General features: G+C 39.7%; 1 protein-coding gene across 6 annotated transcripts in view; it reads left to right on the forward strand.

The window, feature by feature from the left end:
- The window catches only part of PTPRO (protein tyrosine phosphatase receptor type O), a 158,975-nt gene that overhangs the window by 126,980 nt on the left and 19,713 nt on the right, over nt 1-12,282 (forward strand). For 3 of the 6 annotated variants that reach the window (XM_068948099.1, XM_068948106.1, XM_068948130.1), the window contains exons 13-17: nt 825-964; nt 3,223-3,355; nt 4,741-4,861; nt 6,364-6,432; nt 10,125-10,208. In XM_068948099.1, coding sequence (XP_068804200.1) covers nt 825-964; nt 3,223-3,355; nt 4,741-4,861; nt 6,364-6,432; nt 10,125-10,208 — 547 coding nt within the window. The remainder of the gene's footprint in view (nt 1-824; nt 965-3,222; nt 3,356-4,740; nt 4,862-6,363; nt 6,433-10,124; nt 10,209-12,282) is intronic. The other 3 variants (XM_068948115.1, XM_068948122.1, XM_068948139.1) reach the window with 1 other exon arrangement.

Below are 12,282 nucleotides of genomic sequence, written 5' to 3' on the forward strand. Positions count from 1 at the left end.
TCACTTTCAATAGGCAGTGTTCGCAGTGTACTTCCATGCCGCCCAACAGTCTGCTATTTTCAGTCTCTTGCCCTGGGGATGGCAATAACCTTCCTATGAAAACATTCATCTCCTCCTTCCCGTAGAGGAACCCCAACCCCTTGAATGCGTTAGCAGATCCAGCACAACAGCAACAGAAGCAAAATACTAAATTAGAGAACTCGGAGGTCTGGACCTTAGAATTCAGTGAGGAAGGAGATCACCTTATGCAGCTAAATAAAACAGGTGCAGATCCAATGGCTGCAAAATGATAAGCTGCAAAATACCAGACCAGAAGATTTTTTTTTTTAGCTGCTAATTGACTAAACATTTTCTCTGCTAAATTTAAATGAACCTAGACAGTGTTCACATATGGGAAGCTGATTCTGGATAGCCTCCTGGGGCAGGGCTTGCGAAGCAGAACCTTCTCGCACAGAGTGTGTTGCTAACAGGTGGATCGCTTTCTTCCTCTGAAAGAGTTTCTGCAAACATCTTTCTATTAATAGAATATGTTGATCATCCCCAAACAAAGGCTCTGCTGAAAAGGGAAGTGAAGTAACTATCCAACTGTCCAAAAAGAGAACAATTTAAATAGAGAATTAAAACCAAGACACTTCACCATCTTCCTGTTTTACACTGGCAGCTTATCATAATGTGAGTCAAAGTTTTACATTGGCAGACTTTATCTGAAAGAAATGAAAGATGAAACGCATCATGCATTACTTTTTTTCATTTGATGCTTTCTCTTCTTGGTTGTCCAGAGACTTAAAGAGAAACTTAATAAAATGAGATTTTCTCTTCACCAGAACCAGCCCCTCCAAAATCACTGTTTGCTGTCAACAAGACTCAGACTTCAGTGACTCTGCTGTGGGTGGAAGAAGGAGTGGCTGATTTCTTTGAAGTCTACTGCCAGCAGGCTGGATCTGATCAAGAAACAAAAGTCCAGGTATGTAGATGCCTCTTCTATGGCTTCTGCTGTTCATTTCTGAAAAGCAGACTTGGACCTTGCATCGTTCTCTTTTGTTCTCTGTTGCTGAGCATTTATGTATAAAGCCTGATTAAATTAGATGGTCACTACACAAATTTGGTCATTAAACCAAAGTGAGCAATGCAGATAAGAGTTAAACCTATAAGACCTAAGCTACTAAAGCGTTTGAAATGCTAAAATAATGAAATCATTCAAAATATTTAGATTGACTTCTGTCTTGTTAACCAATGTGAAAGAAAGAAAGAAAACAAGCAAACCCAAGTAAGAGATTGTAACTAGTTGGACAGAAGCTATGTGCATCTAACACATCCAACAGAGTGCCAATTGATGGACCTCATATGCTCTGCAAAACTTAAAAGGCCGCAAAACTTAAAAGGCCACAAAACTAAGGGCATTTCAATGAGCAGGAAAGGAAAAGTGACCAGATAGCTTGACAAGGGATGAGAAAAATAGATATATTTTGGCACCGTGGAGCTGAAATCTTTTATGCAGAATCTAATTGTCTCTGGCTTACTTTTCCTCTGTTCTTGAGGGCTGTTAACTGCAGTTGGGTAGGATCCTTACTGCTATTCGAGGAGTACCTTTCTATTGCAAATGTGGCTGCTCCTCAGACATTTGGTGCCTCTTAGGGTATTTCCTTCTGCACTCACCTACTCAGCTTTGCTAATGGGCCTCCTTTTCTCTCTGTCCACTTAGATACCTGTGCTCTGAGGCCACGTGAATATCTAAGTGTTCAGACTGATAGTGCTAGCTCTGCAAAATGTAGGAGCTGTAGTAATTTTGAATCCTCGAGACTCAATGCTGTGCAACATTTGAGGCTTATTTTGAGCTTTAACTGATGGTCTAGTGATTATGTGATTACATGCCATGAAACATCATTCTCTTACAGGGTTACTCATACATAATGGGAAATCATTTCATGAAAAAAATAGAAAATAACCCTCTCAGCATATCACAAAGGAGGCATACATCCTCTTTAACCCCGTGTAAAACTAGCCTGTGACTTATTTAATATATTTTGTTTAAACTGAGAAAGGTACTAACTAAAGAAAAAACTATCTAAATTATTTTTAATCTTTTGGATAGTTCAGATTCCACATTTGGATTCCTGCTTTTTCACAGTGAATCACCAAAGACCACAAAGTTATTATCCACTTAGCAGAGATTCAGAATAATGATGTGATTAAGCAAAGAAGATACACAGGATTTGCAGCTGCAGTGTGGGGCAGCTAAGTTTTAAGAACATCAGGAAAAGACTGCTCCATTTTAGCAGGAACTTCAGGGGGTTTCCCATTTGTTGATGTGGATGTCTAGCACTGAGAAATACAAAGAGATTATCAGCTCACTTCTTGCAACATTCATCACGCTCTCTTCTGTCTTCATGAAGAAGAAGGAAGGGCTCAGCAATTCTTTTTGAACCATTGGAAAGTGATGCTTTTCCACTAGACTGGTGAACATTCTCTTTCCAAGATTTTCCGTGCTATTAAATGAACATTTTCATCCCTTTCCTTCATTTTTAAGTCAAAAAGAAAAAGCAACAACTTTCCAGATTTAAACATCCTAGGTTTTTGGATGAATAATTTAAATTTCCCACAGGAGAAATGGAAAAAATCCAACCAACTCCAGCTGTCAAACTGTGGGCCTTCTTTCAGCTGAGGGAATCAAATTCTCCTCTATTATACTTATGTACATATGATTTTTGTCTGTGCAACTGACCTCAGAATTGCATTTCAACAGGAACATATGTAAGTCTAGAAGTTGCTCATGACTGAAAACAGGCTGTTGTGAAAATCTTGTGTTCTGGGCTTGCTACAGGATCTTGCACTCCACAGCTGGAGTGAGTTCATTCATAAAGTTCCCCTCTGAACCACTAGCTCAGTGTCTCTGCTTTCACATCTGCAGCCCACCTTTGATTTTATTGGAGAGCACAGAAAAGCTTTTGCAGACCTTATGGACTTATGTCCTTAAATCAGTGCTTTTTTTTTTTTTTTTGTAATTGTATTCTTTTACCATATCAGCACTTACAAAATTTCTTTCTACCTGCCTGGCTTCTTACCTCTTTTCAGTGGGGGTACCTTCTGTAGGTTTCCAAGAGTTGGCTTCTTTCACCAGATTTAACTTTATCTGGACAAATGTACAGGTGGAGAGAGGAGAATTGATTTGTGATGTTGTATGTATGGGAGACAAACCCCTGTGTGTTTTTCCCATGTCTGTAGGAACCTGTCACTGTTTCGTCACACGTAGTGACAATCTCCAGCCTAACCCCTGCCACTTCCTACAACTGCAGCGTGACCACCTTCAGCCACAATAGTCCCAGTGTCCCCACTTTCATTGCTGTCTCCACCATGGGTAAGCAGCACTTCCCTGTTTGCTTCTTCCTTCTCCAGTTGCCTGTGCCCCTGATTTCTAAAACTGCTCTTGATTATGCTGGCAGCAGAGGTGGTTTGTGCATCACTGAAGGGCTGCCAGCTGTGGATGGGATAGGGAAGCAACTTGAAAAGAGTTTTAGAAAAATTCCTGTTGGGGGGTTGACTTGGAAAAATGTCATCTAGTGGTTCAATGCTTTATTGGATTTTAGAAGTCAGAGTTCTAGTTTGTGGTTTCAAGGCTGAGCGTCAGAGATGTACACAAAGCCTGATGACATTTATGGAGAAAAATGTCTCCTCAGCCAAGCCCAAATAAAATAAGACAAAAATCGCATTTACAAACTGCTAGGGAGAAAAATTGCTTTCTGCTTTCTAAACGAAAGTGGGGACAAGGTGGGAGAGAAGGAGAAGGACAGCTGAGGGATCTTGAGCAGTCATACCCCTGAGGAAGAGCTCCCAACAAAGCTCCCTTAGCATGTCATGAAGTCTGGCTCTGTGCTAACACTGAAGAAGGAGTATCACAGTTGTGCTACCCAGAGCGCTGAACTTTTCTTTAGAATCTCCCTTTCAAAACAGTCAGTCATTTCTGCGTATTTAGTGAGTCAGGTAGCTTTAGTGACTGGTCCTACATTACATATACTACCCAACGTCCGAGTTCAGTGCCTAGTACTTAGCTTAAAATTCTCCTTGACTTTTAATTTGAAAAATACTTCTCTGAACTACTGTGGATGTAAAGTTATTCCAAGTAAGTTAAGTAGGGAGAGTTTCTTCTTATGTAATGAGCAGAATAGGGTATCTGGTCTCAGGATAGTACAATTAAAAAGCATGATAATATGGAACAAAAATAAATCAAGGTTTTGTTATTGAGAATTCATTCCAGTTCTTATTTAAAACAGCAAGTTTTGTTAAAATTTATTTACCAGTGCCATTCAATCTTTTTCAGTCCATATATCAACAGAGTTTCTGACCCTTTATTTCACTTCTGGGTTAGAGATGGTATAGATTATTGCTGAAGAACGGCTTAACAGGAGTTGAAAAGCGTTTTGGAGACATAGATAATGATGAATATCTGTATTTTATATTTCATTCTCCCTCTTCTCTTGTTTTACAAACGTCAGTTCAAAGGAAAACATCAGAACATGCCAAAGCTTAAAAATAGGCCACAGTGAAGTCATTTCCCCAGTACAACTTTATAAGGGCAGTAAATAGTCAAAATCTCCTTTATCTCTAGTGGTAGGTTTTTCTCTCTGTAACACTTCAGGGTGCATGAGAACAGTTCAAAAAAATAACAATATCAATATTTAGGAAAAAAAAAACCTGTCAGCTCTTCTGAATTGAATAACCAAGAGCTATTGTTTGTATATACAGTCACTGAGATGAATCCCAACGTAGTGGTAATCTCTGTGTTAGCCATCCTAAGTATCCTCCTGATTGGACTGCTGCTGGTGACTCTTGTTGTACTCAGGAGAAAACACCTGCAAATGGCCAGGTAAGTCGAAATTTATGCTAATTCCAAAATATTCAGACAACAAACACATCGTAATGGTATTTGCAATTAAGGATGCCTGTGTACATGGGTGATGCTCGAGACATTTGTGACCAAAATACCTTAAAAAAGGTTATCTTCTTCCCATTTGAGACTATCACTTCTCCCTCTATCTACTTCAATTCTTGGCCTGAGTTATAAGCCTCAGCTTTGGCTCCTTTTGAATTTTGCTGGATTGGGTCAATGAGAAGTGCATTCACTTATTATAAAGGGAACGTCAGGTCAGGAACCTAAAGGAAAATTGGGGGTCTTAGGCAGCTGAGCATGAGCAGGATATCAAGATGCTTTTGCAAATCTGTCATATGGCTTGGAAAAGGAGATTTTTCCTATCACCAGATAAGATCATTAGTTCATCAGGTCCCGGATGCTGCATTTAAGAGGCTGTGGAAGGCCCTGAGCCTTACATATACCCCCAGATCCTCCACATGTGGTTCACCTACTGAGTAAAGCGTGGTAAAGTCTTCATACTTTTATAATCTATGAATATATTTTAACTTTCTCCATTATATCAGGAAAAAAATGATTTCATTTCAAAAATTTTTGCTAAAAATCTCCTACTTGGCTACCCAGCAGACATTGCATTTTTTGTGTTGTGTCTTGGCTGTATATTCCATGCAACAGATGACCACATCACAGACTTTTCAGGCCAGCTATTTCGGTGATCGTTATGTTGTTTGCTCCTTTTACACATAACTGGTTCTGGGAAACCCCCAAGTAAATCAGTTCTCTTTCCTATCTAATTACTGTGCATGCATCCCAAAGCTTTTTCTTTCTTGTTTCCTCACTGCTTCTGCTACAGAAGATAAAGACCTCGAGGGAGACTAAAAAAAATAAATTCACTTAGGAGCTGCAAGCAATTGTTTATGTAAATCAAGGAAGCAAAAATAGTAAAGTCAGTTTGTCATTTATGGCTGAAAATAATGGACTTTTCATAAACTCATTGGAATGAGACTCAGGAAATTCAGCTTTTACACAATTCCTTTGTCAACTCAGAATTACCATGCTGCTGTTGTAAAATGGAGACAATTATATATCTTCTCCTTAAAGGAGTTGGAACAGTTATTATTTAGGATAGAAAGGTGCATATTTAGTATGTGTACTGAGACAGGCAGCTAGTGCTATATAAATCACAAATCTGGATAGAAAGTGAGATCTATTTAAGGTCTCTTTTGTAGCAACTTTTTTCTTGTTTCCTTCTTTTTACAGATTATTACGAGACTTGATCTTAGGTAGTGTTGAGAGTTTACTGGTTTTGGAGGGCTTTATTAAGGATTACTTGATTTCGGTTATGTTTATCACACATTATTTCATAGACCTAGTCACAAATGTGAGTGCTCAGCAGTTCTGAGGAATGGTCTCCAAGAGATCTCTGTTAAATCAACATCATTGCAAGCACTGTGAATCCAAAAATGATAACTTTGTACCTCATGGTCTTCTGGAAACAGGGAGTGCGGGGCTGGAACCTTTGTCAATTTTGCATCATTAGAGAGAGACGGAAAGCTTCCCTATAATTGGTGAGTGTTTTGAAACGAAACTCTTAATTGTTTCCCCATCGCTGCTTTTTAGCAAGTATGAGCTTTAAATTTGGAAGTCTTAATTTTTATATGATCACTGTCACTGTTTAAGATAAAGCTACTTTACCTGTTATTTTAGTATTTTCTTTCTTTGAATGATGACTCAAGACTGTGTAGCCTGTCACCTCCTATTTTTAGAAGGGAATGATGTATAACATATGTCAACCAATTTTGTTTTCGGATGATTTTTTTCCTTTTTGTTAGACACATATTTCCTAAAATAACAAAAGGGTAGGAACTTGATCTATAAATCCATTAGCAGTTCTATAGAGATATATTTTCATCTAGAAGTAAACTTGCCTATAGATGACCAATTAGCAACTGTCTTCTGCAGTGCCGTTAGTTAATTTTCCCTTGTATTACAAGACAAGGGCAAGCCAACTCAAACATTTACTGTAACTTTGTGTTCAGTGCTGCTGAAATGACTGGAAGAACAACATATTCTTGCTAATCTGGAAAACCACCTACAGGAGTTGCAAACACTAACTGTGGACTCCGAGCTATCACTAACACCATCAATTTAAGAGAAGTATTTGAACAAAGCAAGTCTATAACATTAGCTTTTACAGAAGAAAAAGGGCCCTAAGCACTCCTTGCCTGGCCGCCAGTGTGGTCATTCTCATTCATGTTCTTGTTAAATGAATGGGGGCTAATGGCTGATCTGGTGTTTAGTCTTCTGTGAGGCAGCTGTTAGCAACCTCTGCAAAAAGACCGACATCTTTCAAGGCAAATCTAAGCACAGATATTTAAAAACATACTGTGGCCATCTGAAACACTGCTCAAGTGCGCAGGAAGAAGGAAATATGAGCCTTGCTTTTACACCTATGGTCAGCTTTGTTGGCAGTCAAGAAGTTGGTGCAAGCATGGAACTGCTTCCATGACCTTGTGGGACACAGCCTGCCAGCAAGGACATGATTAAATGGATTGACACTGCACCAGAACAAGCCTTTTGCTAATAAGCGTGCAAACTGAACTAACAAGCCTGGCAAATCCTGTCAATACCTCACAGTGCTGCTAATTAACTGGATATTAAACAAGCTTCACTTGCTTGGTCTAGCTTTAATAGCAGCCAGCTGTATGCAGTAGAAACTAATCTCTCTTTCAGCTTCTCCTGCTTGGACTATGTTAATAGCAATGAAGGCAGAAGATCAAACGCTCTTGTTAATTAAAGATCCAAGCTTGAACCAAATGATTAAACTAGTAACAGATGTTATTAAAAACAGAAAAGACTTTTTATGGGAAGGGGAATTAATTAATAGGTTTAGATGTGTAAGTGAAGGTTCTTTTTGCTTGATTTAGTGCATGTATATAAGTGTATATACATATGTAAAAATACATATATAAATATATATAAAATGCTATAGAAATATATTTGAAAAAATATTCCAGTTTAATATCACCATGCATTTCAGTAACTGAAACCAGTGTGTCCAGTTTTATGGTCCTGACTTCTCTGAGAGTTAATAAAAATATCCTCTTTTCTGTGCTTCCATTATCTTCTGAGGGGAAAGCCCAGGTTTACCTCGAGACCAGATTCACTACCCATCCGGACAGTAGAAGGGGAACTGTGGCCCCAAAGACAAGCAAAAGGATTAAGAAACCCATTTTGCTTGGGGCCATTCCAGGGATATACTAGGAGTGGCACAGGCATATCTGCTCTTTCCTGAGGAAATGTCAGCTCAGCAGAGTTTTCACGATTTGACCACTCTTTGCATCTCTCTCTCTCTTTTAATTAAATGAAAATTTTCAGTACATCTCAGTAGTAGGGGAAAGACAATGTAATTCCAGGTAAACAGTGGAATTTTGTTTTTTAAGCGATTGCATAGTTTTTAGTTATTAAGTAAAATAAATTGTTTCAGATGCTGGGAGTTCCTAAATGTGCACTGTGAACTCCAAATATATTAGCCAGTGCTTTGGTGTAGCATGGAAACTTCTCTTGATGATGTGATGATGAGACAAAACATGGGCTTAAATAATTCCTGCTGGCTGTGTAGGCAAGATGAAGTAAAAACTCTGGAAAACCTCACTTGGGATGTCCTGAAGGAAAGAGTATTATCTTGGCAACGTAATCACTTCTTCTAAGCCTAATGGAAACCTCTCTGTGGCACCAGAGCTCTGCTTATGCAAGGCCAGATTTCATCTGCAGTCCAGTCCCACAGAAACTTTCACTGGTTCAACCCTGAGGCCCTGTTCCTGCAATCACTTTGGCATATGCTTAACTAGAAAGCTGAATTGCTGTGCTGGCTTCACTGGTGCTGTCCTCAGAGCACAGAAGAGTTGCCCACGTCACTGGTAACCTTACTGGTTTTGTTGCTCATTTTTAGAGGGAAATGCTGGCCAGCTCTCCAGCAGAGGTGCTGGCAGAGCAGGACTGTTTGGAAGCGTGCCCTTTGCAGGGCCACGCGCAGGGCTTTTGCTGCTGGCTGACCCACCAAAGCCATACCAAAGTCGGGGGAAGTTACCCCTCAGAAACTGCTCCATTTTCTGTTCAGCAACAAAATGCATTGAAGTATTACCTACTCTTTCCACTGGGTGGGCAGAAGTTTTCCACCACAGGTTGGATATTAAGAGTAGAGACAACTACAGCAGCAGTGCCTTGCATTTAATAACTTCTTACTGGACAAGACTACTAAAAAAGGAAATTTCACTTCTTATTTCCTCTTTAGAACAGTTCTGTGAAAGTCAGTATTACTTTTAAGGCATGAAATCTTCTCACAAGGCGGGGAAAAAGGTCTGTATCTAGCCAAAAATCCTACTACTGGGGCAGTTTCTGTTTAAGTGTCATAAATTTTTCATGTTTGCAAAGTCCTTGTAGCTTGCTCAACCAATACAGATAGAACAGGCCTCAGTGTTTTTCCTTGATTAAGGCGTAGGTGAATCTGGTAAACAGTCTGCAAATGCAGAGTTTTACAACTGTTTTTTACTCAAATAAACTTCATTTAGCAACAATGAAGCCTGTTGTGAATAATTATTCAAACCAAGGAAAGAAGTTCAAATAATGTTTTGGTGAAAACCTAGGAAAGATTTTTTAAGGCACCTAAAGGTGGAACTTTCAGCAAAACCTCTGTGGCCATTTTCAGAAATCTGACACCATAGGGATTAAGAGATATTGGCATGATACTAATTTAACTCTGATGCAGATGTTCCTGCTGATGTCCACAGGATCACTTGCAGGAACAAGCATGGTAGATTATAATAGTTGTAGGTAGTGAAAGTAAAATATATCTACCCTGAAATAACTCAAAACATCAGAAAATAGGTTTAGCACCACTTAAGTAATGAAAACAGACCTGCGGATGAAATTTTCAATACATTTTAGTCTCTGAAGATCTGCCATTGTGTCAGTTAACATTGCTTTAAAATAGTAGGTCTGCAGCAATACCATAAAACACATTTATTCTGATCATACAGAATTTTATGGTGGATAGCTGAAAATGCTACGCAGATATCAGCTTGAGGAGCAAAAATTCTGTGCCTGCTAATAATGTTCTTATAAAGAAAATAAGAGGAAGACTATATGGGTTTAGCTGTTTTTTAAAATAGAATTTGCTGATCTCCTAACTTCTGTTTGTCTTACTAACTCTGCTCACTTTTTCATCTTTATGTATGATGTTATTTATTAATGCTCACAGGCGTAGAAGTGTATTTGCTTTCCTAACTCTGCTACCCTCATGCCTTTGGACTGATTATCTTTTGGCATTTTATATTAATCCTTGGTAAGTGATTTACTTGTTTTTTCCATATGCAATGTCTAAACAATGTTAATTTTTATTACATGAAAAATGTGTGGTACTTTTGTTTTCAAGTGGGTCGAAGCTCTTTAAGTTATAATTTTCTTGTTTTAAAACATGAATTGGAGAGGATGTGGGTATCAAAGTATTTGCTACCCAGATTCGTCTATTTTGTGTCTGTTTATGTTCCAACACATTTTAGTATTAAAAAGCTAATTTTATGATGGTCATCCTATTCATTTCATTGTGCTGTCTTTGCAATTTTTGCCACTTTGTTACAAACCCTGGCTGCTTCTGCCTCAGTTATTCACGTCTTCATTGCTTGATGTTGCCTTCTGCCGCTGCTGCTTTTCTCATACTAAAATTGCTTGATATTGCCCCACGTGTTTGGTGTGTGATGTCTTTAAAGGTGCAGTTAGTATCCTGATAAAGTTTTTCTTTTGGAAACATCAATTTCCTGAGAATCCATATAGACTTGCATTCCCAAGTGCAAAAAATAGGTCACTATATATCTGGGGGAGGGGGGTGTGTATTTAATAGTTTCATCTATAAATAGTTTATAATGGCTTAGCAAATGACTGATTGTTGTTCTGAAAATACCTAGCAAGTGAAGTCCCAGAGTCTATTTAGAACCAGAATTGTTTCACGAACCCTTTACAAATGCAGTTATAATTATGACCCCCAAATGCTTCATTTATATAAAAGAAACTTCTATTCCTGATGATCTGGAGTCCGATAGATAGTGATGTACAAAAATGTGTTTCATATCAAAATAAAGATTTACTTCTGACCAAACCCTCTCCATGGTATTATCGTACAGCAGCGGTGCTCTGGTAGGTGGTCACAGAAATCTGCTGCATAGGGATTCCTGAGACTGGTTTTCCTTGGATCACATTGGGTCTATACAAGAACCTATCTAAATTTGGAGCGGATACAAGAACTCATCTAAATAAGAGTGATGTACATATATACATATATATACACACACACACACACACACACACACACACACACACATAGATGCATATATATATATAGATAGATAGATAGATAAACCTAAAGATAGGGGATATTCACAGAATCACAGAAAGGTTGAGGTTGGAAGGGACCTCTGGAGACTATTTAGTCTACCCCCCCCCAACCCCACCCCATTCAAGCAGGGTCACCTAGAGCACATAGTCCAGGATTGCATCCAGGCGGGTTTTGAATATCTCCAAGGAAGGTGACTCTGCAAGCAATCTGGGCAGCCTGTGCCAGTACTCCATCACCCTCACAGGAAAGAAATTTTTCCTCATATTCAGACAGAACTTCCTGTGTTTTCAGTTTGTGCCTGTTGCCTCTTGTCCTGTCACTTGGCACCATGGAGAAGAGTCTGGCCCAATCTTCTTGATACCCTCCCTTCAGATACTTATACGCATTGATAAGATCCCCATTGATTGATCTCAGCCTTCTCTTCTCCAAGCTGAAGAGTCCCAGCTCCCTCAGCCTTTCCTCATAGGAGAGATGCTCCAGTCCCCTCATCATTTTAGCAGCCCTTCACTAGACTCGTTCCAGGAGTATCATGTCCCTCTTGAACTGGGGAGCCCAGAACTGGACACAGTACTCCAGGTGAGGCCTCACCAGGGCTGAGGAGAGGGGGAGCATGACCTCCCTCGACCTGCTGGCAACGCTCTTCCTAATACAACCCAGGATATCATTTGCCTTCTTGGCCACAAGGGCACATTGCTGGCTTGTGGGTTGACTTGTCCACCAGGACCCTCATGTCCTTCTCCGCAGAGCTGCTTTCCAGCAGGTCAGCCCCCTGCCTGTACTGGTGTATGGGGTTATTCCTCCCTAGATGCAGGACCCTGCACTTGCCTATGTTGAATTTCAGGAGGTTCCTCTCTGCCCGTCTCTCCAGCCTGTCGAGGTCCTTCTGAATGGCAGCAGAGCCCTCTGGTGTATCAGCCACTCCTCCCAGATTTGTATCATCAGCAAACTTGCTGAGGGTGCACTCTGTCCCTTCATCCAGGTCACTGATGAATAAGCTAAACAAGACTGGACCCAGTACTGACCCCTG

Source organism: Struthio camelus, chromosome 1, assembly GCF_040807025.1.
Source record: "Struthio camelus isolate bStrCam1 chromosome 1, bStrCam1.hap1, whole genome shotgun sequence".
Taxonomy (NCBI): domain Eukaryota; kingdom Metazoa; phylum Chordata; class Aves; order Struthioniformes; family Struthionidae; genus Struthio; species Struthio camelus.